Source organism: Chenopodium quinoa, unplaced genomic scaffold (genome assembly GCF_001683475.1).
Source record: "Chenopodium quinoa cultivar QQ74 unplaced genomic scaffold, ASM168347v1, whole genome shotgun sequence".
NCBI classification, from domain to species: Eukaryota; Viridiplantae; Streptophyta; class Magnoliopsida; order Caryophyllales; family Amaranthaceae; genus Chenopodium; species Chenopodium quinoa.
Genome location: NW_018744693.1, coordinates 3605816 through 3629189, shown reverse-complemented (window position 1 = coordinate 3629189; position 23374 = coordinate 3605816). Strand labels below are relative to the sequence as shown.

General features: G+C 37.1%; 3 protein-coding genes across 4 annotated transcripts; all 3 read right to left on the bottom strand.

Annotated features, from left to right (window-relative positions):
* Positions 1 to 1042: 1042 nt before the first annotated feature.
* LOC110702619 (sialyltransferase-like protein 1) lies at positions 1043 to 17139 on the bottom strand. Its single transcript, XM_021880357.1, has 11 exons — positions 16721 to 17139; positions 16531 to 16610; positions 15614 to 15700; positions 15445 to 15522; positions 15275 to 15366; positions 14909 to 15110; positions 14201 to 14291; positions 13817 to 13875; positions 13135 to 13283; positions 2087 to 2168; positions 1043 to 1976 (listed from the first exon to the last, which is right to left on the bottom strand). Exons 1-11 carry the CDS (start codon positions 16827 to 16829, stop codon positions 1584 to 1586), a joined length of 1422 nt encoding a protein of 473 aa, XP_021736049.1. The 5' UTR covers positions 16830 to 17139; the 3' UTR covers positions 1043 to 1583.
* Positions 17140 to 18147: 1008 nt separating this feature from the next.
* Positions 18148 to 20065, bottom strand: LOC110702618 (serine/threonine-protein phosphatase 7 long form homolog). 2 transcript variants are annotated; one of them, XM_021880356.1, is made up of 4 exons: positions 19869 to 20065; positions 18875 to 19781; positions 18714 to 18801; positions 18153 to 18624 (listed from the first exon to the last, which is right to left on the bottom strand). In XM_021880356.1, the coding sequence occupies exons 2-4, from the start codon at positions 19173 to 19175 to the stop codon at positions 18621 to 18623; spliced, it is 393 nt and encodes a 130-aa protein (XP_021736048.1). In that variant the 5' UTR covers positions 19176 to 19781; positions 19869 to 20065; the 3' UTR covers positions 18153 to 18620. The 2 variants fall into 2 exon arrangements, with proteins under 2 accessions (XP_021736047.1, XP_021736048.1); XM_021880355.1 differs by lacking the exon at positions 19869 to 20065 and having other exon boundaries at positions 18148 to 18624; positions 18875 to 19808.
* Positions 19865 to 22430, bottom strand: LOC110702330. The gene is made up of 2 exons (XM_021880034.1): positions 21786 to 22430; positions 19865 to 21697 (listed from the first exon to the last, which is right to left on the bottom strand). The coding sequence occupies exons 1-2, from the start codon at positions 22428 to 22430 to the stop codon at positions 19865 to 19867; spliced, it is 2478 nt and encodes an 825-aa protein (XP_021735726.1).
* Between the last annotated feature and the right edge of the window lie 944 nt (positions 22431 to 23374).

The window sequence follows — 23374 nt, the reverse complement described above, 5'->3', positions numbered from 1 at the left end:
AACAGGCTCAAACTTAAAATAACAGTATTAAAATAGGAAATAACTTTTTTCCAATACTTAGCGGAAAAAAAAAATTTCAACTGAGGTATGGACTTTCCTTGTCCCTACCTGGTAGCGGGCAACACTTTCTCGGAAGTATATATGAGAGGATATATATTTTTATTATATAAGTGGGGATCATAGAGGAGAGAAAAATGATAAAATAATTTAAGTGTGGTTTAAAGTTAGAGAGAGAAATGATTAAATATAGTATAAAATTTTGCCATCAAAGTACTTTAAAACCAAATTTTGCCGCAACCAACTTATCAATTTTATTATCACATGCATTATGACTGGTATCACAATCGTGACCAAAACCACGTTTTTATTTCATGACTTAGGGTTCAATCCTCTCTCAAATTCAACTAGCCTTCTGCCCCGTGCAATGCACAGTTTATTTATAGATATACTATATAAATAATTATTTTTTAATATATTTATATTGGCAAATGAATAGTTTTCTAGAGGAGAAGAAGAGGTAAAAATCGAATGCAATTGTAGTAGAAATTAAACTAGAGGAAAGTGAACCAAACAACATTCAATAATTTATACATATATTGAATTAAAGTTTTTTTTTTTCATATGAGAAAAGGGATTAAAAAGAAAGATTAAATAAAGTGACTTGTGGCATTGGAGAAAAAAAAAATGAAATTTACATGTGGCATTATAGGGATAATGATTTTTGTTTTTAAATACTAAGTATAGAAGTATAGATATAGATTTAACTTCATTCCACAATCTTCTACTCTGCGTGGCATCTACTTGGTCAAACAAACTCATTGTCTCTTTTTACATTTATAATCGGATAACTATTGATAATAAAATAATTTATCATCTTGATCTATGTGTCATAAGACTCATAACCAGTGTCAAAACTAATCTAAAATGGAGGTAGTATCTTGTAAACATACATGGTCCGCCATTCTAATTGATTTTTTCTTGTCACCTGAGTCAGGACAGGAGTACCTTCTGAGATCAGAGTAGAGGAGACATCATCATCATATGAAGTTAAGAACAGCAAGGTTAACAATGCTAAATCATGAATCTCTTTTTTCTGTAGTTTTACATAAATATACCAGAAACCAAGTACTATAACCTGACAGATACTAATCTGTTTTTACTAACATATAAAAAAATAAAATAAAAAAAAAAATAAAAAAAAAAATAAAAAAAAAACAAATTGGAAGGGGGAGGGGGTGGAGAAAAAAATAATACATCAGTAGTGGAAATATTTCCGCTTTACAAGGAACAGACCAGCAATCAGATGAGTAAAAATTTGTTCCCAGAGTCTATAAATTACCCAGACATCAGCGACGGAACAGAGGGGGGCAAACAGCTACCATATTTGCAAACCCATTACTTGGAGCGAACCAAACACCCTCTAAGAGAAGTACCACAAGGAACCTGTTAAGATCATTTAAGGACTGCATTTCCGCACACTAAATACTGCAACACCCTAAAAGAATCACTACTAGATCTGCAGAACCACTGGCATGTCAGTAAATGGCTCGGAAAAAGAGTTCCTAGGCTTAATACTATATCAACTATTCAGAAGATTTTGAAGCGTGTCTTATACAAACAAGATCATCCAACTTGTTACCATCCACCTTATACAAGGAAACTCCTTCCATTTGCTGGTAGTATTCTTGCGCTTCCTTTCTAAGGCTCTCAAAAGGCATCAATTCCCACTTACTGTAGTTTGAGTTCTTTCTGACTTCACTCATGTCTGGAGAACCAGAGACTGGGCCGTTGTAATCAGCCCCCTTTTCACCCCAGAACTTGCAATTTCTGAACTGCCCCTCGTCACCAACCTGACCTGTCTCACTCTGCTTTAAACGTATAGCTGCAGTGTGAGCTCTCTTTATTGCATCTCGGCTTGGTATACTTGACCAGTCCTCCTTCCTCTGAGCTCTCATCGGTGAATGTATTCTTATCACCTGTATTGTACAAAGTGCTATCTGTTATCTAAGCCTTACTTAGACAAGATAGACACTATTGGTAAAGCCCAGAAAAGTAGGGATGATAGTAAGGAAAAAACAATTCATACCCCTAGGCACTCGAGTAGTTGATAGTACGCCCTTCCTTGAAGTGGGTTGTGTCCCTTTCTTGGTTCCGAGAAATATCTAGTCCTACAGGAATTACAGGATAATATAATAAGTTTATAGAGATTGCAATTTCATACAATTTGGAAGATATTTTCTCTAAAATCATATTGTGATGATAAGTCTTAAACTCCATGTAGACTATAATTTTTTAATATTTTACTCTGTTTTTGTTTAAGTGCCCAGTTTGAATGTAGAATTTTGACCAATAATATAGTCAATAAATATAATTGATAAAATGCTGATCTTCGAAAACTACTGATTGAGAAGATTCCAACAAAGTAGCCACATAACTAAATTACTAACATTGGTCAAAAGTAAATAGTGCAAAGTCATAACGGGGCTTTTCAAAATAGAGGGAGTATCACTTATTAGTGATTGGGATTGAATATAACACTCAAGCAAACAATATAATTCCGAACAATTACGCACCAAGTAAACAATTCTCAAATCTCATGAGCTTAAAACATCAAGATGAACGGAACATGAAAAGCATAATAAGCATTCCCAGAACATGAACACCACCAATGTTGGCAAGATTATAGTTGATATTTTCAAAAGCTAATTGAAATAACTGAGACACATATCAAATATCCTACAGCCAAACTATATCAAGCTAATTTAAATTCTGCCTTCAGATAGTTTTACCCAAAGTCTACATTAAGAAACCACAAAAATGAAGAATAAAAGTTCTCACCAGCTTCTACCAGAATGTGAAAAGGCATCGCAATAAACTAAGTGAGGTTAAAAAATAAAAAATAAAAAACCACCATAACAGGGTAACTTTATATTGGGGACTGAATGAAATAAAAGGGAATAAGATTGTAGCTAACTAGTCTGAAGTATCAATCTTCTTAACCATATTGCAAATATATGAATCCAGTGACAACTCTGATTAAAAAGAAAAAAAAAATCAAAAAAGTAATTCATTCGATCACTACATCTTGCATACATATCCCAAAACGCTACAAGTTTGAAAAAAGCTGCTTTCTTAAGTTTGTTTCTAGAGTTGAACTTCCACAGAAGGCATAGTCAACAGCAGAGACATATCATACCAGCAACAGAGACAGACAGGAAAAATTTTAAATAAAAAAAAGTAGTGTAATAAAAAACATCCGTCCTTCAAAAGTCACAGTTTAGCAATTCATGTGTAGGAACTCTAATTTTAAGCAGGTGCATCTTAAAAGTTATGAACTGTGATTAATCATCTCCATCTCTCTAGTTCCCTTCATTGCCTTCTTTCAGAACTTTAACAAGTCACAAACAAACACCTGATGTGTGCGGCCTGTACATTAAGTTTTTGCAGTTAAAAATTTTCTTATTACGCCACCATCTATTATGTCCTTCATTTCTTTCTCCGGAGAAGCTTATAAAATATTTTTCATCCACAACAGTAGACTAACCTTTGCAGACTTAAGATAATCATCTTGTGCCCATAAATGCGACTTTAATCTGCCATCTCTAACAGTAATTATTTTACTTCTCATGTTCAGTAATGTTCATAGTAAACTTTATCTCTTCCCAGAAGCATATCCCATCTCAAAATTTCCTCACAATTATTTCCAACATTCAAATGCTATACCATTCAAATTTTCCATTTAATGTGATTTTTAATACTTCTTGAACTGAATTTAACCATCAGTCCACTCCCCTATAAACAAAATCAAAATAAAATTTTAATTACCTCCTCAAATAATACGATCACATTGTTAGGAATGGGAAGGTAAGAAGGACAAGAGTCAAGGGACAAACCCATTAACAAGTACCCTAAAATCCTGAATTATCTTTCCTACTTAATCCCCCGTCCCTAACAAGCAGTTCAAAGAAAATGACTTTGATGGAAAGATCAGTTTCAGCATTTAGAGAGTTGTCAGAGTTCAGATGAAGGTCCAGGCGCTCCATAGAAATAAGTCAAAACTTTGACTGATGAGAGATGGGAAGAGTTAAAAGAGTTGACATCTATTCAACTCTATCTATCCAAAAAGGTGCTTCAGGAAGTCATTTAAGAAACTATAACTCAAAGTTTATGGCAGAAGATACCCCAATCCTAACTCATTTTAACGAGTTTTAAAATTTTCTTAGTGATTTGAAAATTAAGTTTCCAAAATTGATGATGTAGATAGCACAATATTTATTGATTGTCTCACTAGGTGAATTTTGTTGGCCGTTCGGAAATCACGCTATATGGCAAAAGTGTAATTTTGTTGCATGGAGACGTTAAGCCTAATCTCCTATAAAAGGACAAGCTTTGAAAATGGGACAAAACCAAGTGAAGGTCAAGGTTTGTATACTAGAGATGGCTGTTGTAATACAGGTACCAATAATCGGTCCATATAAATTATCAAAAGAACATAAATACAACAGTTTCTGCAAATTATACAAGATAAATGGGCACAATTTTTTAGATTGCTCAAGTTTGAGAAAAAGTTTGGTTGAGAAGAAAAACAAAGAAAACAGCAGAGGTCAATTTTGGTGGGATAAAACAAGATCTTATTATGTTCTTTTGATAACTACTCCAAGAAGAAATAGCACTACTAATTGGGTACTTTATTTTGGTTTTGTGTACTTATTTGTTCTCAATAGGACCACTTTGTCAATTAACAACTACTGAAGAATAGATCCCTTTCTATGGATAACGGGCCAATGGTTCCCATTTCAAATTTAATGGAACTGGCTCCATTTGGATCAAGACATATGGTAAAATCAGGACTTCTACTAAGGTCCAGCTTCAGCATCTTTCTAAATCTTAGATATTTGGGTGCTCTTGATTCTAGAGGGTGAAATACTGAAATATTTAGAATCAAGTAAGTACATATTGCCTCCATGGGTTCTCATCAACTTTCAAAGACCATTAGACTTAAAAATCACTATCTAATGCAGGCTCTTCAATTCTGGAAACATCATACTCAACCTTAGTTTGGCATCAACGCCCTCGGGTTCTAGCACGTCACCTTTCCTTTAGCCTTGAGTTTCAATCAAATTGAACAAGTGACATATCACATCTACACATTACCCTTCGAGGTTTATACAAAAAGTGACATGAAATTTAGTGGAGATTGTTGGGTGTAGCCCATATTCCTTGGTCCATTTCAAACTTCTAAATTTTTATAGTGAGATTGGTAGACTCACATGATTTGCTGCTTTAAATAATGAGTATTCATGCAATGTTAAAGACTTAAAGGCATATTGAATTCTCGAATTTTGACGAAGTAGCTAGACAAGCTCCTAGACAATTCAAGTTCTTGCGAAAAATTTGGAAACATTTGATGCGTAGATGATTCTACACAAAGCTAAGTGTATGCTAGCCTACTTAATCCATTGACATCAAAGCCCTACAAATATAGAGGTTGTGCAACATATTTTATTCAAAATGACCCACAAAATTGTGATTGTTTTTCTACATGCACCCGATCTCCATATTCCACGATCCTACTAGAATACTCCCTGGTAAGTTTATTTCTATAAAAACGTTCACAATTAAAATGTTGCTTATGAGTAGAACCATGAACCCAGTTATGTACTAATCAATTTCACATCATGAAATACTGTGAGCTAGTTTATGTCTCAACTCACACAAAAGGGGACCCATATATACTATATCATCTATATTAATATATTAAAAGGTGTTTATAAAAACGTCCAAGTGCCACGCAGATCCTTTTAAATTACGCCACGTAACTTCATAAACACTTCATGACACCACATCACCTATCCAACATCTATTTATGCCACATCATCACTTAATAACCTTAATCACTACGCCACGTCACCCAAGAAACCCACATTACTTCATATAAAAATATAAGGTTAAGAGAATTCGAACACCCAACCATTTATAACGAAGTTGGCTATTTAACCATCTTAGCCCATAATCATACATGTTATAAATATGAAAAAGAAATATACGTAAGTGTTAACTACATGATTTAATTATTACTCCTTAAAATTGGAAAAAATAAATAAATATATATACATTCAATAATGTAGATTTCGGATTTTAAAATCCTAAAAAAAAACAATACCCCAATTGCACGATTACAAAAGTAGTAACCCTGGGCAACGCCTATTGAATTATTTAGAGTATTGGTGACAAATATTCATTTGTTTGATTGAATTTCTAAGGTTAAGGTGTTGAAATTCAATTGAACAAGTAAAAGAGCAATTTGTATCTTGGTTTAGAGAAATGTTCTTCCTCTAGGTTGTAGCCACCGCCCGTTAGGGCGCGAGAGCAAAGGAAAATTTAGCGTTGTCACCGCCCGGTAGGGCCATCGTCGCTCGGCAGGGTGAGAGCAACCGCCGGTAGGGCGCGAGAGAACCCAAATTTTTCTGGGTTGCTTGATTTCTCTCGCCCGGCAGGGCGCGGTAGGCAATATTGACGGTTATTCTTCAGTTATGCTTGGTTCATTGCTCTTAATATAAATATTAGAGTTTCATGTTGATGATAAAACTTCAAGAAATCAGTTTTTTTCTCATTCTCTTGAGACCTTTTGCAAGTTATTATTCATCATCACAAATCACAAAAGCTTATCTACATTGTATTGTAATCATCCTACTTGTGATTGCAATTGTTCTTCGTTGTATCTCCCGAGTAATCCGTGATACTTGATCGTAGTATAGGGTTGGAATTATACTTTTAGGAAAGTGATCTCGTTCACACCTCGATGATTTTTCCATTAATTTTGTTTGCTTTCTTTGTGACTCTTGTAAACACAAATTCCCCAACAATCCAAAAGTAATAATCTCAACAAAGATGGCAAACGTGAAGGAGTTGATGACCAATTTTCAGAAGTTGGACAAATTCGAGGGAGTTGATTTTCGAAGATGGCAGAAGAAGATGCATTTCTTCTTGACTACAATTGGAATTGCTTATGTTCTTGCTACTCCAAAGCCAGAGGAGAAGGAGGAAACAAGGAAACGCAACAAGTGGGAGAATGATAATTAATTACATTTGTTGTGGCCATATTCTTAATGGTATGTCTAATGAACTCTTTGATGTTTATTAGTTTAATGATTCTGCTAAGTCTCTATTGGATGAATTAGAGGCTAAATATATGGCTCAAGATATTTCTATCAAGAAATTTCTTGTTAGTAAATTTAACAGTTACAAGTTTGTTGAAAGTAGCCAATTATGCAACAGTTTCATGAAGTTCAAAGAATATTAAAAAGTCTTAGGCAACATGACATAATTCTTTATGAGACCTTTGTAGTGTCATCTATAATAGACAAATTGCCTTTTTCTTGGAAAGACTTTAAAAGGGGTTTAAAGCATAGAAAAGATGATATAAATCTTGAGGGTTTGACTTCTCACATCCGGATTGAGGAAGAAATCCGGGTGCAAGAGGGAAATAAGGATCCAAATCCTAGTTCTACTACGGTAAATGTAGTGGAGAATCTCAAGCCAAGTGAGAGGAAAAAGGGTAATGACTCAAACAAAAATAAGGGCAAGAAGCCTAAGTTTAGCGGTGATGGTTCAAAGTCACGTGCTTGTTTGGTTTGTGGTAAACCAGACATTTCAAGAAAGATTGTACAATCTGGAAGAAAAAAATAGCAAGAAGAAGGCTCAAGATGGGAATGACAATGCTAGCCAATCCCAAGACAAACAAGGTATATCTTGTGCACAAATTTCATTTAATTCATTTATGGATTATATGTGTATGATTTCTGAAATCAATTGTGTACAGACTGATTGTTCGTGGTATATCGATTCGGGCGCATCGAGGCACGTGTGCAAGGATAGATCATAAGAAGGTTGATGATGGAGATATTCTCTATATGGGCAATGACTCTACGACTAATGTGTTTGGCAAAGGACAAGTGGAGCTAGTCTTTAGTTCGGGAGTCTTTTATTTTAAGAGATGTATTGTTTGCTCCCGAACTTAGGAGGAATATTGTTGAGTCAGATAAATTTATTTTGTCTTGAATCGATTAAGTTTTGGAATATAGTCTTGAATCGATTAGGTTTTGGAATGGTGTTGAGTCAGATAAATTTATTTTGTCTAAAGGAGGTCAATTCGTAGGACTTGGTTATTTGTGTAATGGTATGTTTAAGTTAAGTATTTCTAATACTTTGAATGTTGTTGTGTATGTTGTTAATGTCAATTCTTCTCTATGGCATTTGCGACTTGGTCATGTTAATTATAAAAAGTTATATTTTATGTCTAAGCATGATTTGATACCCATGTTTGATCAAAGAATAGAGAAGTGTAAGACATGCATGTTAACAAAAATCACAAGGAACCCATTTCCTAAAGTTGTTGAGAAAAATACTTCATTGCTTAATTTAGTGCATAGTGACTTGTGTGATTTTCGCAACACACCTTCTTTAGGGAATAAGAAATATTTGGTAACTTTTATTGATGATTTTTCAAGGTTTTGTTACATTTATTTGTTATTCTCTAAAGATGAAGCCCTAGACAAATTTAAAATCTACAAAAGTGAAGTAGAATTGCAAACCAATGGAAAGATTAAAAAGTTAAGAACCGATAAAGGAGGTGAATACTTTGACCCAAGTTATTTCCAATCTTTAGGTTTAGTACATGAAACAACCGCGGCATATAAAAATGGTGTAGCGGAAAGGAAGAATAGGACATTAGAATAAATGGTAAATTCTATATTGTCATATTCAAGTTTAAGCGATGGATTTTGGGGTGAAGCCGTTTTAATGGCTTGTTACGTGTTAAATCGTGTTCCCATGAAAGGGAAAGATGTAACCCCATATGAGCTATGGTATAAAAGGAAACCAAACTTGAGTCATCTCAAAGTTTGGGGTTGTAGGGCAATTGTAAAAGTACCGGATTCTAAACGTAAAAAGTTAGGTGAAAGAGGAGTTGAATGCATTTTTATAGGATATGCGGATCATAGCAAATCCTATAGGTTCCATGTAATAGAGCAAAATGACTTTTGGTTGGTTCACACCACCATTGAGTCAAGGGATGCATTGTTTGATGAAAATCGATTTTCTTCAATTCCTAAACCAAAGGACATAACTCCGAATACAAATGCTCAAAGTCTTGATCAAATTGTCATTGATCAAGAGGTGGATGATCAAACTCATTTAGAGGATGCATCTACATCATCATCACAACCTAGGAGAAGTAAGAGGGCAAGGAAAGAAAAATCTTTTGGCCCGGACTTTCATGTGTACTTAGTTGAAGGATCAAGGGAATCTATTTTGACACAATTTCCATACATTTTTAATGTGGAAGATGATCCTTTGACCTATGATGAGGCTATAAGGTCTCGTGATGCTCCATTTTGGAAGGAAATTATTAATGATGAGATGAAATCTATCATGGGAAACAATACTTGGATTTTAGCTAATTTACCACCAAAATGTAAACCAATTGGGTGCAAATGGATTTTCAAAAGGAAATTGAGGATTGATGGAAGGGTTGAAAAGTTCAAAGCCCGGTTAATGGCACAAGGTTATACACAAAAGCCTGGTATACATATGCACCTGTTGCTAGAATCTCTCTATAAGGTTGTTAATAGCACTTGCGGCTATCCACAAGTGATCCATCAAATGGATGTCAAGACAGCATTCTTGAATGGAAATCTAGGGGAATAAGTTTACATGCGACAACCAGAAGGGTTTGTAGTTGAGGGTCAAGAAGCAAAGGTTTGCAAGTTGATTAAATCTTTGTATGGGCTAAAATAAGCACCTAAGCAATGGCATCAAAAATTTGATGAGATTGTGTTATCTAATGGTTTGGTTTTTAAGCTGAACAATTCAGACAAGTGTATTTATAGAAAATTTGATGACAACGGTCAAGGTGTCATAATTTGTCTATGTGTAGATGACATGTTGATCTTTGAAACGGATTTGTCACAAGTTAAAATGACTAAATCTTTCCTTAGTTCAAAGTTTTCCATGAAAGACATGGGAGAAGCGGGTGTCATCTTGGGCATAAGGATAAAGAGGGAAAAAGAAAAGTTGATCTTATCACAATCTCATTACATTGAGAAGGTGCTAAAGAAATTCAATGTGAGTGAAGACACTACTTTTCTTTATTCAACACCTATGGATCCTAGCATAAAGTTGATACCTAATGAAGGTAATGCGGTTTCACAACTTGAATATGCTAAAGTAATAGGTTGTTTGATGTATGTCATGACAAGTACTAGACCGGATATTGCTTATGCAGTCTGAGCAGGTACATTAGCAAGCCTAGTATGCTACATTGGCTTGTTGAAGTACTTTAAGAAAACCAAGGAGTTTGGTTTGTCTTATGGCGGATATCCATAAGGGCATTCGGATGCAAGTTGGATCTCTAACAAAGATCATTCCTCCACAAATGGATGGATTTTCTGATATGGGGGAGGTGCCATTTCATGGGCTTCTAAGAAGCAAACTTGCATTGCGGACTCCACAATGACATCGGAGTTCATTGCTTTGCATTCGGCTGGTAAAGAAGCCGAATGGTTGAAGGATCTCATGTTTGGATGCCAAAACCGATATCACCAATAGTGATACATTGTGATAACAGTCCTACCTTGGCAAGGGCATAAAGCTAAGTTTATAATGGTAAGTCATGGCACATTGGAGTACGGCATAGTTACATCCAAGGGCTTATTAAGGATAGTGTGATCACTATTAATTATGTTCAACATATCTTAATCTCGCCGATTGTTTTACAAAGGCATTGGCTAGAGATGTTAACAATAGGATGGCAATCGGTTTAGAATTGGAGCCCTAAATAATTACAAATGAGGGAGTCTTAACTTAACGCCCAATAAGACGTTGGGTCTTAAGTTCAATAAGATTAACTTTCTCATTTGCTAATTACAAATGAGGGAGTCTTAACTCCAATTTACTGTAATGAAAAGAGGTTGGTTTTAAACTTAATAGAATTCCTGATAAAGTGCTTTGGTCACGGGAGCATGTTGGAAGTCTACCTATATAAGTACAAGGTTTAGCCGTTTCAAGAAGCTATTAGGGGCATAGCTTTGATGTACTTATGAATAGATATGGACACATAGCTTATGTGTCAAGTAAATATGTATTTAAGTAATTAATCTTGTGTGTGTAATATCTTCAAGTATCCAATATGTGTTGCTTTTGGTTCACACGTTTTACGATACCGAATGGATACAGATTCTTGAATTGTATGTTGCACTAAGTGGGAGTTCAAGTCTTTTTACACTTTCATTTATGCATGAGATTGTTTTTGTGATGATGATGTTTTGCAGTGACTCAAGTTTAATACTTAAATGGGCGAGGATTGTTGAATTATTTGGAGTATTGGAGACAAATATTCATGTGTTTGATTGAATTTCTTAGGTTAAGGTGTTAAATTGAACAAGTAAAAGAGCAATTTGTATCTTGGTTTAGAGAAATGTTCCTCTGTAGCCCGCCCGGTGATGCGCCCGGCAGGGCGAGCCATCGACCGGTAGGGCGCAAGAGCAAAGGAAAATTAAGCGTTGTCACCGCCTGGTAAGGCCATCGATGACTGGTAGGGCGAGAGCCACCGCCTGGTAAGGCGCGAGAGCACCCAAATTTTTCTGGGTTGCTTGATTTCTCTTGCCCGGTAGGGCGCGGGAAGTAATATTGACGGTTATTCTTCAGTTATGGTTCATTGCTCTTGATATAAATATGAGAATTTCATATTGATGATAGAACTTCAAGAAATCAGTTTTATTCTCATTCTCTTGAAACCTTTTGCAAGTTATTATTCATCATCACAAATCACAAAAGCTTATCTACATTGTTGGAATCATCCTACTATTTATTGCAATTGTTCTTCGTTGTATGTCCTGAGTAAATTTCCGTGATACCCGGTTATAGTATAGGGTCGGAATAATACTTTTGGGAAAGTGAGCTTGTTCACGGCTTAAAGATTTTTCCATTAATTTTGTTTGCTTTCTTTGTGACCCTTGTAAACACAAATTCACCAACAACGCTCGGGCTACTCACTAGTTATTTTTTAAAAGCTGATATCTACAAAATAAATATTTAAAAACAAAATTTAACCAACTGTCATAATATTAAGTAAGAGAGAAAATGTAGGATAAAGAAAATATGATTAGGAATGGTGAATGAAGTATGAGAGGGATGAGTTACTTTATATTATGTTCATGAGAGGGATGAAGTTTGGTGCATAAAGTTCTTACCATGAATAAAGTTATGTGGAGGAGAGAGGAAGGGGAAAGCAAAAGAACTCACGGAGTAGCATTTTTGATGTTTGTGAGAACCATTAAAATTTTAAATGGTTCTCACCTATTTCTAAGACACGTGCATGCCAAATGAATCAGTTCAATGATCAATACCTCGTTTTTTAGCAAATGTGAACGGTTATTGTATTGCATTAAATAATTTAAGGACATGGTACATAGAATCCTTAGGGCAACACAAGGAGCGAAAAAGGGAATATTAAGTTAAGTCAAACACAAATTACACTAATTGAAGTGTGATTTTGTCAATGCATTCCTAAAAAAATACCTATAGTGTGATTTTGTCAAATGCTTATAAACACCCCCAAGGGTTGCATATCTTATTACCCAAAGTTAAATGTACAAATACTCTCGGATTCATCAATTATTCTAGTGCTTGTTGTGGACATCTTTATATCTATATTTAGGAGGCTTTTTCCACATCAAATTATGCGTTTCAAACCTTGCAAAAATTCATCTCTATCTACTTTTCTCAATTTCTACCTCTTTGCTTTTGCTCGAAGTCATAACCCTATCACATAACTTTTGCAAGCACTGCATATTTTAGCCCCAAGAAAACCAGCTTCTCCAAAAATTATCTCCTTAAAAAGGATGTTCTTGCTACTACTGTGATAGAAAGACCTTCAATGCCTTTAAAGTCCCCATTCCAGACACCGTACCCTCATACTAAAACATATAACCATTTAACTTTGATAAGTTCCCTCTCCATCTAACCTGCTACCCTCTTCATTTTGCCAAAAGGCTATAAGTATTTACTGCTACATAAGTGCAATATCATAAACTGATCAACATTTAAAACAATATAATTAGTTGAAAAACTCACCATTCCTTATACCCAGGGTCAACAGTAAAACCATATATGTCAACGATGTCACACATTGAAAGCGCAAGCTCTACAGATTTCATCCCTGTCCCTTTGGCTCCTCTCCGCAGCACAATTCCTTGGAACAAGTAAACTGGATTTGCAATACTCTGCCACCCAAAGATTTAAGATGAAAATTGTATTAGATTTAACATGAACCAGTAAATAAAGAACATCTCAATATGACAAAGGTAAAAAGTATTTTCATATCTGTTGAAACACCTAAACTGACCAGATAACACCACAAAAGACGTACCTCCCTTATCATAATTCAAAAACACGATCTAAGTGAGGAAAGAACAGGAAAGTCAGCTACTGATTTAAAAAAAAAATATTTAAAAAAAAACAAAATAAAACAAAAAAACTAGTGTGTTAACAGACCTCTCACCACCCTAGGACAAACTGAACAAAAAGGGGGGGAAACGTGAACAAGATAGGGCCATGCATAGATTTGCTAAAAGAAGATAAGAAGATGCTCATTTCTTATTCCATTTTTCTAATTGATAAGAGTGTTAAATACTAAGTACTCAAAAGCAACATGTATATTCATAACAACCCATAATAAGTAAAAGAACATCCAACAGCAATTGAAGGAGTTAACAAAACTACAAAATCATATGAATGCATTAAAATGTGAAATCACCTTTATCATCTCATTGAAGTCTCTATGGGTCACACTTTTGATGATAAACACTTCCTCAGCTGCGAGAAAAAAAATAAAATTATAAATAAATAAATTATTGAGGTAAGAGCCACAATAAATGTTCCACTCCCTAATAGCTACCAGTCAATTTCCAAAAGGATGAGGGATTTCCTTTTCTCGTTTCAACTACTTAATTTTTCAATTACTGTCCTTTGTAATGAGGTTTGCATCAGTTCTGATGCCAGCCTCCTACAGGAATCTATTTCCCTGCAAACTCCATCACGCTTCTTTTAACCATACTTGGAAATGAAATAAACTTCACTGATTTTTGAGAATAAAAGTATATTGACAGATTAATAAGCAAGAATTGGGTTAACAACTTACGGGCCCCTTTGAGAATGTTAATCATGTTGCGAGCAGTGCCTCTAACTCCAAGGCGCAGGGTGCGCTTCCTACCAACGTGCTTGGCATATTTCTGCATTATACCCATGGGAATAATATGAGATAGTTTTTTAAATACCCAAAGGGAAGAAAAAAAAAAAAAAAAAAAAAGAGTGGAATGCAAAAAGGCTGCAGAAGATAAGATAACTATGACGAGATTGACCACATATTGGCATTATATGAATTAATACAAGGGAATGTGGTATCTACAGCACTAACTCAAATTTGATTCAGGTTCATGAAGGCACCAGTATCAGCATGACCCATTCTCTGACCTTCCAACTAGCATAGAAGACTTTTTCATATAAAGTAATCTACTGAGACAGATTAGAAATTACTGGGTACTATGGTTGCTGCAGCATATTACTATTAAAACATCATCAGCTTTGATAACAATCAAAATCTTATTCAATAAAAAAATTTCATTTGCTGATTCTCATCGCATGTACTTTGTATTTCACTACGAAAAGCCAAAGTAAAAATTAATCCCCCCTTTTTCGCCAACAACAACATGTGGGGTGTAGAGGAAAGAAGTAATGAAGATGATTGCACCAAATATAAGAAGGCCAAAGTTTGTGTCAGAATTCCATAGGCAATATAACCAATTCAAAACAAACAATTACAAATTTATTATAAATTCTAGAGATTCACCTCATTAACAGGAGCCTCATTATCTCTAATCACTGCATCATGACTGTCAATTTCTTCACCAAACTCTGTCAATAAAAGATCTCCAGAATTTCCAACAACCGCACATCTTTCGAATTGACGAGGATGAAATGGAGGTGTGGCTGGTAAAATAGGACTGAGAAGTTCATCACAAAGAGATTTGTTGTGGCATTTTTTATCTCCCCTGACACAATGTAAAACAGGAGACCAACTTTATGTGAGATAACCATATAATCTGCAGTTATTGTCATATATATATATATATATATATATATATATATATATATATATATATATATATATATATATATATATATAAATGCATTTTTCATAAAGTCAGAATCATACAATTGGGCTATCCTTTTTGCTGCATAATCAAACCAACCATCTGGGCGAACATCCAGATATTCTCTTGTCAATACTGTCGTAACATTGCGATACTGCAATTATTAACACTCTATTACACATTATTTCCAAAAATCATGATGCATCCACTGTTAAGAAAGAAGTGGCTTGACCTGTTCCCAGAGTAAAAGTGCTTCACAGATATCATAATCATACTCTAGCGGTTCCTTCTTCTTGAATTGCGCATTATACTGCAGAAAAGAAACACTTCAGAGAGTAGTTCAGAATTTAACTTATTCACTGGAAAAAAAAATAAATAAAGTACAGATCTAACAGATTTACCCATGTGCTGTTTGTGCCTTCAGGATACTTGAGTTTCAATTTGCAGTGATCAATAATATCCGCTGTAAGTCCAAGCCCTCTCTTTGCCTACGTAAGTTTCGGTACATTTGTAAGTCAAAACACAAGACTCATAATGGACAACGATAATGGAAATAACAAATAAGTTTCACATAGTAGACCTAAGGAAATTCCTTGGGTTTTGTCAAAGCAGAAAAGGAAAATTCAGTTAGAAAGCTACTCCCAAAATATGTTAGTATCACTTCCGAATTACTGGAAAAACCTTCACACAAGAGTGGTATTAGTGTGAATCAAAACCTAATTCAGACTATTTTCTAAAACATCCCAATGAAATGAGAAGAGAAAAACAGGATGGAGTATCACAGTAATGTCCGAAAAAAACTACTATAAAGGAACTAAGAAGCCTAGAAGGTTATTGCCATCAACAATCCATCACTATGTAAAATACATTACTTCCTAATCGTCAAAATTACAGATATTTGTCACACTGTAGACCATATCATTATGATCATGCAGCAGATTAGAGCTAATGCAGCACATTCAATACATCCACATGAGCATTATACAGCAACCCAATTGCTCAAGATCGTCGGAATTGTCTAAAAAAACACAACCAAAATGTCTCAAGGTAATTCTCAAATGGTAATTGCCAGCTAGAGATAGGCTACAACATGCAAAGTTTAATACTATTCCAAATCAGTGTTGGAAATTCAAACTAGACAAAAACCTGTGAAGAGGGCTCAAATTTTACAATCACAAATTACAATGTCTCAAAATTTATAATAACCAAATCATTATTTTTTTTATTTTTTTTAAAAAACCAAATCATTATAATTTTGGCAGTAAATCAATAATATAATGAAGAAAATAAACCCAAAAATAAATATAAAAAAACTCACCACACATTGCTGGACATTGCTTTGAAACTGAGACAGAATTTCAACTTCCAATTTATTCAAAAGTTCTATCTTTCCACCACCTGCACCAAAAAAAAAAAAAAAAAAAAAAAACAGAAAATTTCACAAATTATATCGATAAATTCCATTGATTAAGATATAGCTAAGAAAAACAAAATTAAGGGCAAATTACCGCTGAAGATAGAAGATTGAATGAAGAAGACGAAGAGACAGAAACAAACGAGTAAACCAACTAGATGCATAATAGAATGTCGGTGCTTGCTTTGTGATTGAGCTCTCATCTTTTTAGCTTAATTCGAAGATTAACCCAATTAATAATATTCAGATCATTAGATGCGAAGAAGAATTGTTTGCTAACGTAAAATTTCTGGAATTTGAACTCAAGATTAAAACAGCAGTTGTTCAACAATTTCGAGAGAGTGTAGCTGGGAAGAGGAGAGTGATGTTTGCGGAAATAATGATACAGGCTCAGTAAATTGCGCGGAAATCTGATGATCAAGCAACAAAAAATAGTGTAGATTAAGAGCTCTTTCCCAAATTAAGGTCAAGAAGAACCGCAATTCCCAAATTGCAGCCAAAGTTTTAAGTTTTCCCATTTTACCGTCCATGTAAGCACGGGTTAAAAAACCGGTTTTTTTTTTTTTCCGGTCCAGGGTAAACCGCTACTTCAAGTAGCGGTTTCTTTGCAATAAACCGCCACTTCAAGTAGCGGTTTTTTAGTTTAAAACCGCTACTTGAAGTAGCGGTTTGTTTACAAAAAACCGCTATTTAATGTAGCGGTTTATTTTGGAAAACCGCTACTTCAAGTAGCGGTTTACTTTAAAAACCGCTACTTCAAGTAGCGGTTTACTTTAAAAACCGCTACTTCAAGTAGCGGTTTACCCTGGACTGGTTTTTTTTTTCAAACTTGCATAATCACTCAAAAAAAAACCTGCAAGTTGTGTACCTGTAAAACATGAGATATATAGCATATTTTCAACACAACCACCATAAATAACAAGTTTATGAAGATCTAAGGAAGTCGAAATTGCAAAGTCGAATATTTTTCAATTGATTAAATATAACAAAATCCAATTCTAAGCATTTACAAAAAAATTAGTTTAGTTCCAAAATATACACTTAGCTCGGGCGTTGCTTCTTCCCATGAGGTGACGATGAAGATGATGCAGCTGTCTCCCCTGGAATGTCATCCAGGCCAACTCCAACCCCAGACGTAGTGTTGCTACGCCGTCGGTTTCTCTGATACTGGCGATGCACTAGTGGAGGAGATGTCATGATAGTATGCTGAGAAGGAGTCGGTGGACGGAAGGCACGTGCTGAATGGCCTCCACGATGAGGTGGTGGTCTGATCGGCATAGTGTGCACAGTAGAAGATGAAGACGTGGACGGTCGAGGCTGCTGAATAAGGTGTGACTGCCCCACCCTAGACAAGGTTTGGCCACAAAATGATGTAAAACCCTGCATCGTCTGTATGGCAAATGGTATAGCCGTCTCTGGTGGCAAGTGGGAGATGGTCTCAGTAGCTCCCGATAGCTGGACGTGCAAATCAGCAAATGAATGTGCCTACATTTAAGTGTAGTTTTAATGTTAGTAAAATGAAATCAAAAACGTAAGAACTAGATTGAAATGAAGTGAAGTTCATACAAGCAGGAGGTCCGAGGTAGCTGGCTGGTAATGACTCGGGGGGCGCTCCTGCGAAGGTGGAGTAATGACCAGTCTCGTGATGCGACGGTACCAAGCCATGTACTCTGTCATGGCCGGGGAAGAAGTCCCAGTGAACGGGTATCCCTGGACGACTAATGCCTCTCGTCGACTCCACTCGTGTACATGGTCCGAATGCCGAATCTCCCAATTACGCTGTCCCCTTCGATCCTTCCTGTGTAGAGCAACGTCCGTGTCTACATCCTGTGGGATCGGCTGGTCTAACCCGAACTGACGAAGGACTCGGTCTGGGAGGTGGAACTCAACGACGTCAAAGCATATCAGAGGTGCCCGTGAACGCCAAATGTGCATGTCTGAGCGACAAATCTCCGGAAGTCGATCCATCACCGCCTCAGTATATGGCTGCCAAATCATCTAATTCCCAAAACAAGTATGTCAACATGTATATGACTAACATAATGGAAGAAATACAATGCACAAAAAAAAAGAAACACCGATTGTACCTGGTCCTCGCGCTGATGGTCAAACGCATCTCTGTAGTATGGTAGTCCAGAAGCAGTATGCGCACACGATAGATGGACACGTAACCACCTGTAAAGACATGTTAATAATAATTCTTGAAAGATAGAATTGTAAGAACATGAACTTGAAGCAAACATTGTACCTGCACGCCAAAGGGTCAACACCTCGCTGATGCTGAGTCCCCAAAATGTCATCCTCATCCTCAGCCTCAGGGTCCTCCTGTGGCGGATCTCGAGGCCTCCTAATGTATGGCCGGCCAATAGTAATATGCTCCCACGACCACAACTGTAGTAGGATGAGCGGGCCTCCAATCTGTCTTGAATCTCGCTAACATCCTCGACATAGCTGCCGATACAAAAAACCAAGAGTCGCACTCCCCCAGCTGTAGGTCGAAGCTGTCCCCCAGTCTCGAAGGAACGGCAAGTAGTAGAGTGACACAGCATCGCCACTCTTGTCGGCGAACAGAATAGATCCCATGAGAGTGAGAATGTAAGCACGGCTATGGCGCTGAACGGTCAAGTCATCAGCTCCCTCTGGCATCTGTGAGAAGTGACGTCTGAGCCACGTCAACTTCAAAGTAGATCCCTCCAGAAACGGCTTACCGTTATCATCATGGCCAGGTCGAACTCCCAGCAACTCCTCAACTAGGTCATGCCATCCCTCAAATGGAGGTCCAATGACAGGAGGGCCGTGCACTCTCAGACCTAACAGGACGGAGACATCCTGTAAAGTAATGGTGGCCTCACCTACCACTAGGTGGAAAGTATGTGTCTCCTGCCTCCACCTCTCAACCAACGCCGTAAGAAGAGATCGATCAAGCAAAAACCCTCCTCCCAAAATCCTATGTACACCGTAAAACCCAGCAAGCCTAACGTACTCTAGTACTCCGCCATCTACCCTCCACTCACGTCCCACGCTGACCATATGCTCCCTAACTGAGAGAACTCTATCAGCTACGCCACTCCAAACATCGTGGCTCCTATGGGAAGTCTGCAAGCGTAGAACAGATGGATCAACTGGGCCTGGACGAATCACCGGCTCCATGGGACCTACACGATAACAAAAAATTGAATTAATGTTAAGCGTTCGAGAAAAAACATAAATATTAAACAAGAATATATAATTAATCATGTTACCCAGATGATCCAAATCCACCAATAAGAGTAGGACATGTCTTCTTGTTATGCCCAGGTCGCCGACAAACACTGCATGCCTTCTTCACACGATTGGGACGCTCATCCATTTCATTTCGAATTCTAGTGGACCGTCGGCCTGGGCCTCTTTTCAAATCTGGGTTGGCAATAGTAGTAGGACCATTGTAAGCTAACCAGTGGCAAGGATCAGGAACTGGTGCAAAACACTTCGCGTATGAACGCCTGTATTCGGCGGTCATGAAAAAAGAATCCACAAAGTCTGCATGTGATAGGCTTCTATGACGACAAACTGCTAGTACATGAGAGCATGGGAGCTTGTATATTCTCAATTTCTCACAAGTACATGTCTTGCTCAACAGATTCACAGTGTGGGAGTTACCACCTTTACCAGCTTTTCTTCTTCCACGACCGGTCCTAACCTGATACAACCCGATGGCATCATAGTCAAAAGCAACAACCTCATGGTGCGCGGCTTTCTCCATGTTGGCTTCTATTGTCTTCTTAGCCTTTTCCGATAACTCATGGCCCTCTTCAAGTCTTCTTTTACTCCAACTTCTTCTAGTTGCAAAATAGGAGTTAACCCGGAAAAAGGTCATTTGCACTAAAGCGGTTATCGGGAGACATCGAGCCCCCTTTAAGACTCCGTTGAAAACTTCCGACATGTTTGTAGTCTTCACACCAAACCTGAAACCACCATCATGATGAATGGACCACTTACTGTACGGAATTTCCATCAAGTACCTACGGGCCTCTACATTCAAGTCACCAATTTTGTTGATGTAGTAGTAATCAAACTTCTTCTTCTGCCTTGCAGTAGCTGCTTTGCCAAAGAGGTTCTTTATGACGACACTTTTAAATTTTGAGTTCACATTAGAAGCCAAGTGTCGTGTACAGTACTTGTGGTAGGCATTGGGCTCCTCCCAACCACTTCCAACTTCTTCCATTGCTGCTAAAATACCAGCATGTCTGTCAGATATCACACATAGCCCTTTCCTATCTGTAACTCGAGCACGAATACAAGCCATGAACCAAGACCAACTATCATTGTTCTCTCCTTCGACAACCGCAAAAGCAAGGGGGAATAGTTGAAAATTGGCATCCGTTCCCATAGCAATGAGTAGAGTGCCTTTGTATTTTCCATATAAATGAGTGCCATCAATGGTGATAAGGGGTCTGCAGTGACGGAATCCATCAATACATGGCTTGAATGCCCAAAAGACTCGTTGAAAAACATGTGTTCCAGGAACCGTACACTCTAACAACCTCCACTCAACAACAGTTCCAGGATTTGATTCCTTGAGAGCTTGCATGTACTTAGGCAACTGTTCATATGAACCCTCCCAACCCCCATAAATGAGTTTTATTGCCTTTTGTTTCGCTAGCCATGCTCTCTTGTAGGTTATTTGGAATCCATCAAATTTCTCTTTCACAAGTTGCACCATTGTCTTGATTTTCAATGAAGGATCAACGCGAATGACATCTAGAAGAGCATTGCAAACGAACTCGGAAGTCAGTAGCTTATGATCTCCCGAGTCGATGTCACCAACACAGTTACTTGCATGAGGGTCGTTGTACCTCACAATTTTAAACGTAGAGAGTGTTGGATCTTTCACTCCTCTAAGCCTCCACGAACAACTACATTGTTCTTTCCTCTTGCACTCAACAACATATTTCTCTGGCTCTGCCTCCACAACTCGAATTGTTTGATTTCTAGCTATGGAGTAAGATTTCACAGCATCTTTCAGTTGTTGCAATGAGTCAAACTTCTGACCAACCTCAAATTCCCCCCCCATTGTTATATGTCTCATTTCCTAACCAAGACATCCATGAGTTATTCAAACGAGGATCAACTTGCGCCACTTCATTGAAGTCTGAAGTGGGGGCGCTTCCTTTAATTGCCTTATCACGAGCTTCAATTACCTCTTCATCATCATCTTCATCAGTGTCATTCATCTCTGCATCGCCAAATACATCAACATTGTTTGGGTCAAGAGAATCAAGAATGCCTTGTGGTTGTGTGCTTGTCGAGGTTCCAACATTAGGCGATGAGGCCGGAGACCTAAACTGTGAGAGATGGTCATTGACATAATGTGGATCAACAAGCATTCTTGTGAATGACCCTATGCCCACACTTTGAACACCAGTGGAAAACGGTTGATCCACACTACCAAAAAAATCCATCCCCGGAAAGGAACCAGTGTTAGTTTGCACAACTGGCTCCTTTGGAACTTGTTCAATGAACAATTGCATTGCAACAGAAGAACTCTGAGTCACAGCAATCCACATAGCTCTAACAGCGTTGTCGTCATTTAACGGAATTGCAACATATGCCCCAGCCATAGGATAACGCATAACCACCTTCAACTCCACACCTCTAGGATCAACACTCAATTCTTCATATAGCTTGTTCAGAACTTGTGAATATGTCATCGCAGAATGTACAAACACAAATTTTTGATTCCCACCCCTATACGTTATATCGCTATCTTTGTGGACAATTTCTCCACCCCAATAGCAATATAGAGGGTAGTTCGGAACCTCCATGTTTCATTCTAGAAAAGCCCATTATTAATCAAAGATATTAGATTGCAAAAATTCATTAACAGTGTGGCAATGTCCTAACATCAAGCAAGCAAACTACACAATTATAGCAACCTAAACTGAGCTATGAAGGTCTTAATACCTCTTGAAGCTCAACATGGGCATAAGTCATGACTACATGTACTTTGAGCTCATGTACTTTGTGTATAGAAGCTCTATTTTCACTTTCAAAATCAGCAATTATAGCAACCTAAACTGAGTAATGTGATCGAAACCATTAATAATTCTACAAGGGTTATATGTAAGGTAAGTAAATCAACAACAACAACCAAAACCAACCACAAACATACATACAATTCTGAAACTCAATAACAACAACAATAAACAAGAACACTAACAACAACAACACAACCAAAACCGAAACTCAATAACAACAACAATAAACAAGAACACTAACAACAACAACACAACCAAAACCAACAACAACAACACATACATACAATTCTGAAACTCAATAACAACAACAAACTCAATAACAACAACAAACCCAATAACTGAATACAAAAAATAATTAGGGCACTTACGACAAACAAGAAGATCAGCACGTTTCTTCTGAAATTAGCGAAGCCGACCACTAAAGTCGAACCCTCGGCGTCAACAGCGGCGACCTTCGTTGCTGAGGAATGCTCCGGCGGCGTCGGTGGATTCCTTGGCTGCGCCGGCTTCCGTTGAAGGAGGTGTGATTTTGGTGGAAGGCGTGGATGGGATTTTGGTGAGAAGACGAAAATGAAAGAGGAAAGTGAAATCGGGAAATTATACCTGCTAGAAAACCGCTACTTGAAGTAGCGGTTTATTAAACAAAAACCGCTACTTGAAGTAGCGGTTTATTAAAAAGAAACCGCTACCTGAAGTAGCGGTTTATTAGTAAAAACCGCTACTTCAGGTAG

Coding starts and splice junctions, on each gene's coding strand:
- LOC110702619 (XM_021880357.1), bottom strand. CDS start 16,829: ATGAGAGCTCAATCACAAAGCAAGCACCGACATTCTATTATGCATCTA. Junction 2,169..13,134: donor GACCCTGGGTATAAGGAATG/GTGAGTTTTTCA, acceptor TAATTCCTGTAG/GACTAGATATTTCTCGGAAC. Junction 1,977..2,086: donor AACTACTCGAGTGCCTAGGG/GTATGAATTGTT, acceptor TGTACAATACAG/GTGATAAGAATACATTCACC.
- LOC110702618 (XM_021880355.1), bottom strand. CDS start 19,776: ATGGAGCCGGTGATTCGTCCAGGCCCAGTTGATCCATCTGTTCTACGC.
- LOC110702330 (XM_021880034.1), bottom strand. CDS start 22,430: ATGGAGGTTCCGAACTACCCTCTATATTGCTATTGGGGTGGAGAAATT. Junction 21,698..21,785: donor TAATTGAAGCTCGTGATAAG/GCAATTAAAGGA, acceptor TGTCTTGGTTAG/GAAATGAGACATATAACAAT.